Consider the following 15470-nt stretch of genomic DNA (forward strand, 5'->3'; position numbering starts at 1 on the left):
TAACTCCCATGCAGGGATGAAACAGGTGAGACTCTAGATTGTTGTTCTAACTACAGTATCTTTTCAGTTCCCATCATGATGCATCTTAAGTGACCCCTATTTTAGACAGAATATTAAGACTGGCAACTGTCATCTTTGACTGTACTCTTATCTCACTTCCAAAGCTTAGTGTTGTCTGGTTATTACTTTGATTGGAGACCACCATAGAACTGCAGGACATGAAATTGATATTTCAAGGTAAGTTCTGCAAACCAATTCCTTAATATGGTATGAGTGGAAATGGTGCTGCTGAGGTGTCAGCTTTTTGGATAAGATGCAAACCAAGATCCTGACCACCTGCGATCACTTAGGTTATGTCTACACTGCAATTAGACACCCACATCTGGCTCATGCCAGCTGACTCTGAAATAGGGGTTATTTAATTGCAGTGTAGTCACGCAGGCTTGGGCAGGAGCCTGGGCTCTGGGACCCTCCCACCTCACAGGGTGAACTGAAGTCTGAACTGAATTCAGTGCTTTTTATTCTCCTTTCCTTGTGCAACTTTACTGTGTCTTACTAAAGCTATAGAGTTGGATGCATTTCTGTGGTGGTTGAGACAATTAATGCATGTATTTGCGTACAACTGAAGTGATTTTGAGATCTTCTGTGGTGAAAGGTGCTCGGTAAATGTTAGATTATGATTTTTGTAATCTTCTCTTTTGGAAATAGGACACAAAGCGCAAGAAAGTATTGGTTTTGATTATTTTAAAATTTTTAAATGTTAGTGATTTAGAGGTACATGAGAAGTTGTCAGCACATGGATTCTGATCAAAGATCTTCACAAATCAAGAGTAGTATATAGAAATGGCTGCAAGTATCTATATTCTACTGCCAAAACCTATATTTGGAGACTGAAGTTTGGTCTTTAATACACAGCAGACTCCTTATTCCACACTGTAGTTGTGCATTTAGTTGCTCATAGCAATAGAAACCTGACACAAATGTTAAGATTCAAGATTTTCCCATGTATGTTTGTATGCATACTGTTTTGAAGCCTGGCTATGAAGCCTAGTTGTTTTCAGGTTTGGGTTTAGTTGTAGTTAAATACTTCAAATTTTCAATTAATAGTCATAAAGCAATACAGCAGTTCTGTTGGTAACTAACGTGGCAGATGGGCTCTCTGTTTAGGATGTATTTTGGTTTATTTGTTTTGATTCCCGTCCAAGATTTCAGACACTTTCCTTTTAATGATTAGCTTATGCTGTCATTTGAAGAACTCTTTTCATAGAGTAAATGTATGTGACTGAATGTGATATGGCTGAGATAGGAAAAGGAGGTAGCTCTTTCTCTAAATCAATGCTCTGTTCTATTTTAGTTCTTTCCTTTTTGAGATCTCCTGCCTCTTTTTAAGGAGACAATCCTGCAACCAAATGAACCCCAGCACAACGGCTCTCTGCCTTTGTACAGGGGTCAATGCTAGTGGCGCCTAAAAGGTTAACTGAGAGGCACAGTGTGGCTGCAGTGCAGATAAATATAGGAGAAATTAGTGTCTCCGAATAAAATATTTGAGTTTTTCCCCCTCTCTTTGTTGAAGTGGAGAAATATAGTGGTGGTTTTCCTTCTTGAGATCCAGAGGGACACTAAATCTACCAGTTCTCTCCTTATTAACACCAGTCATTAAAACCTACCTAGTCCAGAAGTGGCTAATTTAAAGATCCCAGTGAAACAATTCCAAACATGCAGAATCTAAGGGTTAAATTCTGATGCCTTTACTCATGTACTCAACTAGATCCTTTGACATCCGTGGGATTATTTGTAGAGTAAGGTGCTATTCAACACGAGTGGTGGTGTCAGACTCGGGTCCTGAGGGAGCAGGGGCTTCTGCTAGGTGTAAAGCTGTGCAGCAGAAGATGTATGGGAGTGGATTGGCTGGTACAGGAGTTCAGTGATTTTCTCTTCTGGAGTTTGAAGAAGATGAGAACAATTAATAATTCCAGATGCTAGATAAATATGGAAGTGGGGAAATATTTGGCATCAGAAGATCACTACAAATCACTCTTTGTACTGCAGGGATGGCGTGCATCTTGGTGTCACAGGAAACCCATGCTTTCCTGGAAACGTGAGTCATGGAATCTTTAGCTGCATTTGTTAAACTCTGTCAAGTGAAAGATAAAAACTTACTGGCTCTAAAGAGAGCTTGTAGGTTTTTTTCAAGGCAATCAAGAATGTGTTCATTCTCTCTCTCTCTCTCTCTCTCTCTCTCTCTCTCCCCCCCCCCCCCAATAAACCACTAACTCTTAAGGCTCTTGAAAGAAAAACACATTTCAGGGTGCACTTTGCTTCAATTTGGTGAGCTTGATGTACAGGTTTAGGAGGGAGTAAAAGACCCACCTATTTCTGTGCTATTTACAGTGAAATTAGTTGATGTGTACATATAGTAGAACCTCAGAGTTACGAACACCAGAGTTATGAACTGACCAGTCAACCACACACCACATATGGAACCTGAAGTATGCAATCAGGCAGCAGCAGAGACCCCAAAAAAGCAAATATAGTACTGTTAAACATTATTTTTTTTTAGTAGTTAAAGGGGAAATAAAAAAAATTGACAAGGTTTCTGCCCTGTGTGTGCACCAAGTGTGAATGCCCAGTAGCTGCAGTGACTGCAATGGAGAGAGTGTGGGTGTACAGCGTGGCAGCAGGGCACTATCCGCTCAGCCGCTGCATTCCCAGATCTCACCGCAATATCCCAGAAAGAGCAGAAAACTGGTGGGCAAAGGGCTTGGCCTGGGAGGGGACAGAAGGCCGATGGACACCTCCTGAGACACAACAAATCCTGCTGGAGGAAGCCTGGGCAGCAGCTGGGACAGAGTCACTGCTCCCCGCTCTGGAGTCAGCGCGGCTCCCAGGATCACTTTTAATTTAAGATGGTTAAAAGCAGCATTTTTCCTCTGCATAGTAAAGTTTCAAAGCAGTATTAAGCCAATGTTCAGTTGTAAACTTTTGGAAGAACCACCATAATGTTTTGTTCAGAGTTACAAACAAACTCCATTCCCAAGGTGTTCATAACTGAGGTACGTTGTTCTTTCCTTTTTCCCAGTGTCGGCTTGTCTGTCTCTTCTTAGAATATAAGCTCCTTGGAGAGGGTACTATCCTTGGGCGCTTGGAATGCGGCTAGCACACAATGGGTAGTACCATAGATAAATAATATCACCACTTTCAGAAGCTCTATGTGAGGGAGGTGGTGGAGACAGAATGGGGAAATGGGTTCCGGGAACAGGCTAGGGAGACGGGATTCAATGGGAGTTAATGGGAAGGAAGGACAAAATGGATGAGTCTATTGGCTCTCCCAAGCTTATTCATTTAATTGAAACAAGTCAATGTAAAGATATTAATGTGTGTGTATATACTTCAGCATCCTAGTATTTCAGTAATGGTTGGCAAATATGAGCTCTGGTATCTGATTCTCAGTTCCTGTGCTTGAGGCAGGAATTGAAGAAATGGGGGAGGAAGGTGGTTAAACCTACAGCTGCCTTATCTTTGGATCTGTGAGACTTGAAGGGGGAATAATGCATGTAGCTCTATTTCTTCGCTGTGGGCCTGATTCTGTAAAGTACTAAAACGTGAGTAATTTCATTCCTACTCAGGAAAGCACATAAGAATGCTCATCTTTAAAGTCAATTGGACTAATTATATACTTTAAAATGTAAGCAATGCACAGACAATCCAGGAAGTTTCTGGAAAGTGTGGGGGACAATTTCCTGGTGCAAGTGCTGGAGGAACCAACTAGGGGAAAAGCTCTTCTTGACCTGCTGCTCACAAACAGGGAAGAAATAGTAGAGGAAGCAATAGTGGATGGGAACCTGGGAGGCAGTGACCATGAGATGGTCGAGTTCAGGATTCTGACACAAGGAAGAAAGGAGAGCAGTAGAACAGAGACCCTGGACTTCAGAAAAGCAGACTTCGACTCCCTCAGGGAACTGATGGGCAAGGTCCCCTGGGAGAATAACATGACGGGGAAAGGAGTCGAGTCGAGGAAAGCTGGCTGTATTTTAAAGAATCCTTATTGAGGTTGCAGGAACAAACCATCCCGATGTGTAGGAAGAAAAGTAAATATGGCAGGAGACCAGCTTGGCTTAACAGTGAAATCCTTGCTCGTCTTTAAACACAAAAAAACAGCTTACAAGAAGTGGAAGATTGGACAAATAACCAGGGAGGAGTATAAAAGTATTGCTCAGGCATGCAGGAGTGAAATTAGGAAGGCCAAATCACACTTGGAGTTGCAGCTAGCTGGAGATGTTAGGAGTAACAAGAAGGGTTTCTTCAGGTATGTTAGCAACAAGAAGAAAGTCAAGGAAAGTGTGGGCCCCTTGCTGAATGAGGGAGGGAACCTAGTGACAGAGGATGTGGAGAAAGCTAGTGTACTCAATGCTTTTTTTGCCTCTGTCTTCACAGACAAGGTCAGCTCCCAGACAGATGCACTATGCAGCACGGTATGGGGAGGAGGTGACCAGCTCTCTGTGGAGAAAAAAGTAGTTCGGGACTATTTAGAAAAGCTGGACGAGCACAAGTCCATGGGGCCGGATGCACTGCATCCAAGGGTGCTAAAGGAGTTGGCCGATGAGATTGCAGAGCCATTGGCCATTATCTTTGAAAAATCATGGCAATCGGGGGAGGTCCCGGATGACTGGAAAAAAGCTAAGGTAGTGCCCATCTTTAAAAAAGGGAAGAAGGAAGATCCAGGGAACTACAGGCCAGTCAGTCTCACCTCAGTCCCTGGAAAAATCATGGAACAGGTCCTCAAGGAATCAATTCTGAACCACTTAAAGGAGGGGAAAGTGATCAGGAACAGTCAGCATGGATTCACCAAGGGCAAGTCATCCCTGACTAACCTGATTGCCTTCTGTGATGAGATAACTTGCTCTGTGGATGAGGGGAAAGCAGTGGATGTGCTATTTCTGGACTTTAGCAAAGCTTTTGATACGGTCTCCCACAGTATTCTTGCCAGCAAGTTAAAGAAGTATGGGCTGGATGAATGGACGGTAAGGTGGATAGAAAACTGGCTAGATGGTCAGGCTCAACGGGTAGTGATCAATGGCTCCATGTCTAGTTGGCAGCCGGTATCAAGTGGAGTGCCCCAAGAGTCGGTGCTGGGGCCGGTTTTGTTCAATATCTTCATTAACGATCTGGAGGATGGTATGGACTGCACCCTTAGCAAGTTTGCAGATGACACTAAACTGGGAGGAGTGGTTGATACGCTGGAGGGTAGGGATAGGATACAGAGGGACCTAGACAAATTAGAGGATTGGGCCAAAAGAAATATGATGAGGTTCAATAAGGACAAGTGCAGAGTCCTGCACTTAGGACGGAAGAATCCCATGCACTGCTACAGACTAGGGACCGAATGGCTGGGCAGCAGTTCTGCAGAAAAGGACCTAGGGGTTACGGTGGACGAAAAGCTGAATATGAATCAACAGTGTGCCCTTGTTGCCAAGAAGGCTAATCGCATTTTGGGTTGTATAAGTGGGGGCATTACCAGCAGATCGAGGGATGTGATCATTCCCCTCTATTCAGCACTGGCCTCATTTGGAGTACTGTGTCCAGTTTTGGGCCCCACACTACAAGAAGGATGTGGATAAATTGTAGAGAGTCCAGCGGAGGGCAACAAAAATGATTAGGGGGCTGGAGCACATGACTTATGAGGAGAGGCTGAGGGAACTGAGATTGTTTAGCCTGCAGAAGAGAAGAATGAGGGGGGATTTGATAGCTGCTTTCAACTACCTGAAAGGGGGTTCCAAAGAGGATGGATCTAGACTGTTCTCAGTGGTAGAAGATGACAGAACAAGGAGTAATGGTCTCAAGTTGCAGATGGGGAGGTTAAGGTTGGACATTAGGAAAAACTTTTTCACTAGTAGGGTGGTGAAGAACTGGAATGGGTTACCTAGGGAGGTGGTGGAATCTCCTTCCTTAGAGGTTTTTAAGGTCAGGCTTGACAAAGCCCTGGCTGGGATGATTTAGTTGGGTTTGGTCCTGCTTTGAGCAGGGGGTTGGACTAGATGACCTCCTGAGGTCCCTTCCAACCCTGAGAGTCTATGATTCATAGACGTTGCTGAATCAGGACCCATATTCAGATCCAGGAACCCACTGCAGGTCTAGGAAAGGTGGGTAGTATGCCACAAAGGTGTTACTGCCACCACCACATGTGGCCCTTTGCCCACAGCTATGTGAATAATTGGGCCTTTTGTTCTAAAACCAACTGTTCTATGTTATATGATTTAATATTTTTTGTTGGCCACTGAGAACATTCACAACATTACTCCTGGGGGAATTCTACACCAAAAAAAAAAATTCTGTGCACAATATTTTAAAAATCTGCATATTTTATTTGTCAAAATAACACAATATAATGGTAATTTATTTCAAAATACCTGTTTGCAAGTATGTCTGTAACAGTACAGACAAGAAGAAAAATCAAGAATTTTTTTAACATAATTACTTACTAGGCATATTAATACAGAACTCTGAGTAATCATTCATTTAAACTGCAATACAGAAACTTTTCCACACCCCTCAGAAGCAGCCCAAAGGGTTGAGGGAGTCAGGGGTAATGGAGGAGCCAGAGGGAGGGGGAAGTAATTGCAGGGAAGGAGCCTGGGAGTTAGGAGGAAGGTTGGGTCTGGATGGGAGAAATATGGAACAGGTTTTTTGGGGGGAGGGATTGTTAGGAGGCTGAGGAGTCTCCTCCATGCAGACCCCATTTATGACCCTGTCGCCATGTGTCCCTGAACCCCTACTCCCATTCATCCCCTGGCTCTATCACCTCACTAACTCCTGTGCCCCACCCATCTATCCCCCCACTAGCTCTTCTGAACCCCCGTCTTTGTGATCTCCCCCCAGCAGCCCTGTGTTCCCTACTCTTTTTTTCCTTCTTCCCCCTCTGGCCCCGCAGGCAAGGCATTGAGGAAGGCAGCCTCTGCCGCTTTCCTCTCTGCAGGTAGGTAGTTGCTTTGGCTTGTGAGCCAACTGCCCTCTTCTGGGTCCACATCCACCCCCGGTGGGTGAAAAGTGTAACTGCAGCATGATCCCTATTACGGCTTCCCTTCTCCTCCTAATTCTGTGCTTGCAAAGTAGTGCAGAATTCCCCTAGGAGTAGACAAAGTTCCTGCCCCAGAGATCTTACAATCTAAAGTATTTTTGCTTTTTAAAGTCAAAATTATATTAAATTATTCCTTTTGAAGTGAGATGTATTATTCTGACAACGAAATGATTAGCCCTTGCAGAAAAATCTGTAACAAATGTATTGATTGCGTTGTTCTACATCAGTAGAAATGGGTAAAGTGCATGTGTTTGGGAGGGAGGAACAGCAGGGAAGGGGCTGTTTGTGTTCGGCATTAGAAAATTACTAGAAATTTGAGGGTTGTAGCTTATTTAATTCTAAACAATGTAGGTTGAATTCTAAACAATGTAGGTAGTTTTCTAAAGGTGAAAATTGCATCATTTGATGCCAACACTTCTACAATCTGGCTGTCAGGAACAAATAAGGGAGTGGACGGTGGCATGTATTCAAGCTCTTATATAGCATGCATCTGACACCACTGGACTTTAACAAGTTCTCAGTATTTCCTATAACTAATTTCTTTAGAATGAAGTAAAACTGCAGTAATTGGTTTGCAGGTATATGTGTATTTGGGAATTTCTGCTTATGCATTAAAAACTAAAATAACTCGTGTGTGTGTGTAAATCCTTCAGGAAATAAATCAGGCAGGATTTACTGTCAAGTAGGATTTAGCTTTAGATGAGGAAAATGTACTTTAAAGTTTCTCTCTACCTAAGTGTTATCGGCTATCGAGGCTGATAATCGGTATCACAATTGGGAAATATTAATTTCCCTTTATAGAGTTAGAGACTAACTGTATTTTCCTGGATTCTGAAATGCACATTGCAAAGCATATTGTGGAACATAATTGAAATGGAGTAAAATTTTAGTTAACATGAATGTTTTTCCTGGCTTAGGTTCCCCTGTAACAATGGATAGAATAAATACAATTTCCACATGGGATACACTCGTTAAATTTAATTTTTTCTTCTTAAAGAAATCTTATTATTATTGTTATCCTGGTAACAGAAAAGGCTCACTACTATTAATATTTTTGTTACTGCACAATAGTACCATAGGGATTGGCTTCAAGAAAATTTAAAAGAAACCAGACAAACAGAGTTTGGTCCTAGGCTGGACCGCTAATATTCTATTTCTGACAAGTTGATAAAAAGATTTGGCAGGGCAAATGACCCATTTCATACTTTTTTTTTCCTGTTGTAACTAGGCAAGAGGGATAGCTGAATTGTCTAGCTTGGAAATCAGGAGCTATCAATAATTGCAGCAGACAGGATTCTTCCATCATTTTTGATAAATGGTGGAAAGGAACAAAGAAATAGTATGAAGACAGATTACTCTGAGCTTTATCTAGCTCAATGGCTGCTACAAAAAAATCATCCAGTGGTTCACACCAACTGCATCTCCATTAGGAGTTTATTGATAATCATTTGCATGTATTTTTAAACACAAAAGTATGTTTAATATGAATTCATTGAAATCTATGTTCTTCAGAAAATATCTTCTGAAAATGTCCCTAATACTCTGATACAAATAACTTTAATCATCAACTAACTCCTCTCATTAATAGGCACTCCCATGTATTTAAGGGAGTGATTTGTTATGCCAGAGGGGATGAATATGAATAACATTTTTTCTTTCCCTTTCAGAAATGTGTAACTGAAGAATGTTTCTTTTTTGAGCGCTTGGAATCAAACAACTACAACACTTACCGGTCACGGAAATATTCTGATTGGTATGTGGCACTGAAAAGAACTGGACAGTACAAACTTGGACCAAAAACTGGACCAGGGCAGAAAGCTATCCTTTTTCTTCCAATGTCTGCCAAGAGCTGACTTCAGTGGTAGATTCTATAGTCTATGCCACAACACACTAAAGTGGTAGTTTCCTCCACTCCTTCCAAAAGTAGTAAAGTGTGAGCAAGTATTTGATAACTGCTTTTGCAGATGTCTGATTACTAAATATGTTTGTATAATATAACCTTGATGTTACTGTATGTTTTGAAACAATTGTGCCAGTGTCCAGAGGAAAAAGCACCAGGAAAATGTATAGAAATTTCAATATCTGTGCTTCACGTATTTTCCTCTAGTTAGAGCTACTATATTAGCCTTATGTTAGCCTTACAGTGTAAAGGAAACTTAAAGATGTGCACACATTTACAAGAATATTTACCTTTTAAAAGAAATAATATATATATATATATATAATCTCTATATATCTTACTAGAAAATAAAGTAAATATTGAATTCCAGCAAGAAAAAAGTCCAGGAATATTTTTAATATGGTACAAGTAAGCCCACAGTTTAAAACAATCCAATTCTAAATTATGAATTTAATGAAATGTGAAGCTTATTAGAATTCTGTCATGTTTTTATAAGTATCTGGCAGCTCCCTATGGTACAGATTATAAAATAGGCCTGTGTAAACAGCTGGAAATTCTCTCATGGTTATATCAATCTTATCAAACCCTTCTCTGTATCCATAAAGTAGCAGTTTAGCTACAGTGCTGGTGATGGGAGTAGTGTCTTTAGTCTTGGCAAGTTCCTCAAGATCCATCCATTCGCACCTCAAGCATTCCTGCTGGCAGAAGCTGATGTTGAATGAGGAAGGCTGCAGGCGACAGATGATATACATATCTGATACCCCAAAGGCTCCGGGGTGCCTATGTTGCTGCCTTATGCTTAAGAGGGACTTGAACTCTGACTTAATGCCAGTCTCTTCAAAAACCTCTCGAACTGCTGTGTTTCCTAGATGGAGAGAAATATTCCTACAGTACATGTAAGAGGAGACTACATTTCAAGAACTGTTCATGGTGAAAGATTTCCAGCTCACAAAGCATCGCTGATGGTAACACCTTTTTAAGATTGTAGAGGCTATAAACTCCAACACTACAGTAAGTTCAGTTTCTGGCCCTTTGAACAAAGCTAATGGCAATGGACTATTTTGCTTTTCTTGTGGATAACCTACAAAATGATGAATGTTCCTTAATACTGTACCAGTATGGTAGCTCTGAAACTGATGCACCAATGCAGTATACCCAGCTCTTATCTAAAGATATTTGCTAAATATTTTCAATTCTCTTTGATCCTAATTAATACATTTTTAGGTTTACTTTCAATGGCTGATCTTCCTGTTGCATCTGAGCACTTTCAACTAAACCCGATTGTGGGAGCAAATCAATTAGTTCAGTGGCACAAGTACACAATTTATCTTACAGATGTAAAAGTGTGCAAACTGGCCTACAGAATGAGGGAGGACCTCGCCCCTTTTGCACATTTATCCTTAAATGTCTATAATGACATTTCAGTTATATTATTTTGCTAACATACCATGAAATCTATTGATGCATGGGGAATTCATGCAGATAATTCCTATTAACTTTGCAGATGTAAATCTTTTGTACACTGACCAAGAGAAGATAAAAACCTTACATTTCTCATTACAAAAATCAGTAGGAATGGAGGGGAAAAAAAAATCTGTTAACTTGGGCCCCAGTCCAGGAATGTCCTTGAGCACAGGCATAGTGCTACTGAAAAGTCAGTGAGACTACTTGTGCTTAAAGTTAAGCACATCTTTAAGAACCTTGATGAGTCAGGGTCTAAAAACAGCTAATGGCTGGCAGGGTAACTCATTCACTCTTTCAGTGCTTAAACCCAGTCTCTCCACTAACCAAAAGCTAGAGTTACCTTTGAACGGCAATCAAAATCAAAGATCCCAGGAGGGCTGTAATATCCTCATTTGCCAAAATTTAGCTGTTCCTAGGCCTTGCAAAACATTACAAACCCACCTGGGTGGAATATTTTTTTGGATGGGTAAATAGAATTATTAGATTTATTTTTTTTATCCTCATGGCAAGGGAGGTGACTCTGTTTTGTCTGAGGTGTAAAATGCCCATGGCTATTTTGCAAGGCAACTTGCTGCAGTTAATTAGCAATTAGAATGTTGGTTTATATTTAACAGAACTACATTCATTTTAACAAAAACCTTTTAGTGATTCTCCCTTGCCTGCAAACCACCATCTTGAAAAGTCAGAAGTACAGGAGATATAAATTTTGGATTTATTTTAAAACCACTGAAAATAATTTCAGGACTTACAGTAGCAAACCATAAGGAAAATCTCTAACAGCCTTTCTTGTAGACAATAAACATTTATATAGTAATGGCCCTGATCCTGCAAACACTTGCATGTGTGTTTAAAGTTAAGAACATTAATAACTGCATTGCATTTAATGGGACTAGTTGCATGAGTAAAGCTTGACACATGAGCATGTGTTTGCAGGACTGGGCAGGGGGGCATTAGTATACAAATATGTCTGCAGAGCATTTTATTAGAATATTGACAACACAGTACTTGGGAGGGGGCACGGAAGTGCTCTGACTCCATGTCTCTGACACAGTTGTAGAGATTACTGACAGGCTGATCCATTACCGCACCTGGCTCCTCTGGGCTGGAATCACTGGAAGTCCTAATGGAACGTTCATCCAGTCTTCCTTGGTTAGAACAGAAAAGAAGCAAACTCCCTACAGTGTATTTGTGTAGTACTCTTTCTACTTAAAGGGTAGAAAGGATAGAAATCAGGGAAGTTGAGAAAGACCATGCTAAGTAAGACAAAATCATTAGACCAGGGATTTCGGTCTAGATTTGAGCTTTGCTTCAAGATAGTGCCTTATTGTAGTTCCCTACATTTAGGGCTTGACCTTCAAAAATCGGCAAGCCCCCAAATGCATGCAATTTAGTGCTTAATTTGTTCACATAACTACCCCAGCTGCTTGTGCAAACTGGTACATGTGAATAAATACTGATCTGCAAACATGGTAACTGCACTCCTGCATTTTTGAAAGGCAGGCCCTTAAATGTTTGAGGCTTAATGTAAATGAAGGAAAAATAAAGTTGTTATATTTCATGCTTCATTAATTTATCTGTTAAAATATAGTAATAAAAACTGTTTGCTGCATCATATCTTAATATTTTAATAGGGGTATGAGGGGAACTTGAACGAACATTTTTTCCCAGTTTTTCTGATACCTATTTGCTGTCACCCTATCAACATCTACAGCCTCACCTATTGTATAGAGGGATGTGTCCCTGGCACTCCTGTGTACAGCACTCCTACAGTGCAGCCATGCTCATGCTGGCCATTCTTTGACTATCAATAAATGCAGACGTTCCTCCAAAGTCCCCTTCTATCTTGGACCCTTCCCTTTCAATCCTTCTCTAACCAGACTCCCTTTTTGGTACAAAGTATACAGCATATATTCATGGCATTATATACTCCTCTCCAAACATAAATGTTTGACATGTAAGCACATGTTTCACACAATTATACATGCAACATCAGCTGAAGCTCAATTCTGTAATAAATATTTGAAGGAACAGCATTAGTTCAAAATAAATATATTAAAACGGTACATGAAATTGCATATACTGACTGAAGGGCTAGATCCGCAAAGAGGACTTAGGCACGGCAATGCTCCATCTAACATGTAGGCACCTGGCCATCTAGTGGAAGCCACAGCCCCAAGTCAGGCATCCACTCTCCCTGTACAAGACATGAAGAGTGTTTCTCACCTAAGAATGGGACCCACAAAAGCCAGCAAGATGAGTAGGTAGCTGCCTAATGTAGCCAGTAGGAAATGCCAAAGAAAGGGGTATAACCTGTCAGTGGTGGGCAACCAGCTGCATGCAGCCTGTCAGGGTAATCTGCTGGTGGGCTGCTAGACAGTTTGTTTACATTTGCATGGCCACCTGCAGCTCCCCAGTGGTTGTGGTTTGCCGTTCCTGGACAATGGGAGCTGCGGGAAGCAGTGTGGGCCACAGGGAAGTGCTGGCCACTGCTTCCCACAGCTCCCATTGGCTACGAACGATGAACCATGGCCACTGGGAGCTGCGGGCATCCGTGCAAATGTAAACAAACTGTCAGGCAGCCCACCAGTGGATTACCCTGACGGGCTGCGTGTGGCTGGCAGGTTGCCCACCCTGGCCTAAGTCCTGCCCCTTAAAAGGACCTAGGTGCCTGAGTCTGGGCCAGAGGAAGAGTCCTTCTCTGCTCTTGATTGCTCTTTGAACCCTCTCCTGGAGTTAAGGGTATAAGTCCTTTGTTGCAACAACCACAATGAGAAGAAAGATGGTGGTCCCACTTCCCCACTCCTTAGAACCTCATGCAGCTATATGCATGCTGAGTGGTGGGATTTTAAGTGCCTACAGGGTGTAACAGCTGAGCAGGGATTTTGAGGATTTAAAATGTTGAGTTGGGTGCCTAAACTGGATCTAGCCCAAAGCTGAGATGTATAGTGGGAAACTACTGTCCTGTCCATTGTAACGATTTAACCGTAGAGTTTGTGGCCTTGGACACTGAGGGAGAGAATACATTTGTGGTTAAACTGCAGGACTAGGAGTCAGCACATGTGGGTCCTGTTCCCAGTTCTCCCTGTTTCTATATTACTCTGGCAATGAAGTTAACCTCTTTTTGCCTGATCTTACTCATCAGTATTGTGCAGATGATACTCAAAAATCTGAAATAGTATTGTGAGGAAAAATTTATTAACATAAGAGCACAGAATGTAGTACTGCTCAGTGGAGGTAACTTTTGAACCCAAAACCTATATACTATACACAGGAAAAACCTCCAGCCTATTTTTTTTGTTAAAACTTAAGCTTTACATAAACTTCTGTATTGTAAACTCATTGGTCCTGTAACCCTTTAACAGAACTTCAGCAGTACTGTAGTATTAACAACCATCTACATCACATTAGTTAAGTATTTCCTCAACTCATAGTGTCAGTTCACCTTTACCTTAAGAGTAATTATTACTATTTGTAATACAATAGTGCTTAGAGTCTCCTGCTGAAAGCAGGGACTCATTGTGCTAGTACTATGTACTTCTACAAGTAAGAGACAATTCCTGCCCCAAAGAGCTTCCAGTCTAAACAGCCAAGACAAAGTGTGGGAGAAGACATGTAGTTATTCCCATTTTACAGACAGGAACAGAATGTAGGAATTTTTACTCAGAATACTGCTGAGTTTATCACCTGGTGCTTCAGGCTGTGCTTGAAGTATTTTAATTCATTTATTTCTATGCGATATTCATCTTCCTTACACTTTGGGTTCTTATGACACAATGTCGAATAAGCCTAAAAATCAAACACTGCTCTATGTGAAAACGTAGAAAAATGTGTTAAGTGTAGGGCCTTTTCACCCTGAACATGGTGAAGCATCAGGTATCCTCTGCTGGTGTCTGTTTTAGGATGCAGGATCAAGTCATCCTACCTCCCAGACACCAATTTTAAACAGATATTGACCATCACAAGAGTAATCCTACAAAACTACTTTGGGCTATATACCTCTGTATCAGCCAACTAACAGGGGGCACAACTCAGTAGACTTCAATGGAGTTGTGACTGCTTATGCCGCTGATGTATTTGAAACATTGTCCAGAGACTTACCAATGTCTTCACCTGGGTCTGACAGGCCTCCTGGAAATTTCCATGCATTTGTAGTCTATAATGGAGCAGAAATATTAGCAAGGTATACAATCTGTTTTGTTCTAATACAAAAGGACAAAACGATTCCTTTAGAATTCCTAATCACCCTAATAGGTACGTGAAGTTTCTAAAGGTGGTGACATGTTAATTACTTCTATAATTATCAGTTAAGATTTAAATAGAACTTCTGTTTTTGCTAATGTGATCAGACAGTTACCTGTCTACATGAAATATTGGAAGAAAACATCTACTGATTGAAAATATAAACTGTCTAACAGTCATTAGACAAAGTTGCTGCTAGTTAACTAGTTAAAAGAAGTAGTTGGACATGAAAGAAGCTGCTATAGATATAGACTGTATAATCTTTAATCACTAATGTATTCTACTTCAGTGGTTTTTTGGCTTTTTAAAAACTGTACATATTTAATCTTCAAATAGATATTATGATTGTAGTATTGTTCTATACTGCACTGGCTTTAAAGTGATTTAGTGTCTGTAATAACCATGTAGTATAACTTGTCATTTGTTTTCATGGAGTAGAAAAATAAAATCAAGACTTTTTTGTGTGTGATCTCTATACAAAATCATTTATTGAAATTCAGCAGAATCAAGTTGAAAAATTAGCAGCCCTGGCATTGTAACTGCAACTGATAAACATGGACAAGATCCTGCAGCTGTTGTATTAGGCCCCATACATTTTTTTAAACTAATTGTCAGTCTGGTAACATTTTTTAACTGCAATCTACTGAGATTAACGTAGAAAAAATTTAAATTATCCTGGGAGATGAAAGGCTATTTTTTCTTAGATGGCAAAGCAACTATGTACTTCCCATTGATTATATTGGAAAACAATCTCTCTGGGCTCTCCTTTAAAAGCTTGGACAAAAGTTTAGA

At 40.8% G+C, this 15470-nt stretch overlaps 3 protein-coding genes across 4 annotated transcripts in view; 2 read left to right on the forward strand and 1 right to left on the reverse strand.

Moving 5' to 3' along the window:
* Nucleotides 1-9292, forward strand: part of FGF2 (fibroblast growth factor 2) — a 58733-nt gene extending 49441 nt beyond the window's left edge. Inside the window, exons 3-4 of one of the 2 annotated variants that reach the window (XM_045018613.1) lie at nt 2050-2098; nt 8743-8869. In XM_045018613.1, the coding sequence (XP_044874548.1) occupies nt 2050-2098; nt 8743-8756 (63 nt within the window). In that variant the 3' untranslated portion in view covers nt 8757-8869. Of the gene's footprint in view, nt 1-2049; nt 2099-8742 lie in introns of both variants that reach the window. The other variant, XM_045018612.1, reaches the window with a different exon arrangement.
* A 64-nt stretch (nt 9293-9356) lies between these two features.
* The window catches only part of NUDT6 (nudix hydrolase 6), a 34295-nt gene continuing 28181 nt past the window's right edge, over nt 9357-15470 (reverse strand). The window contains exons 4-5 of the mRNA XM_045018610.1: nt 14538-14592; nt 9357-9840 (exon numbers count right to left, since the gene is read on the reverse strand). Coding sequence (XP_044874545.1) covers nt 9446-9840; nt 14538-14592 — 450 coding nt within the window. The 3' untranslated portion in view covers nt 9357-9445. The remainder of the gene's footprint in view (nt 9841-14537; nt 14593-15470) is intronic.
* Nucleotides 9887-15470, forward strand: part of SPATA5 (spermatogenesis associated 5) — a 314315-nt gene continuing 308731 nt past the window's right edge. Inside the window, exon 1 of the mRNA XM_045018603.1 lies at nt 9887-9986. The gene's annotated coding sequence lies outside the window, so the exon portion shown is untranslated. The remainder of the gene's footprint in view (nt 9987-15470) is intronic.

Source organism: Mauremys mutica, chromosome 5 (genome assembly GCF_020497125.1).
Source record: "Mauremys mutica isolate MM-2020 ecotype Southern chromosome 5, ASM2049712v1, whole genome shotgun sequence".
Lineage (NCBI taxonomy): Eukaryota > Metazoa > Chordata > Testudines > Geoemydidae > Mauremys > Mauremys mutica.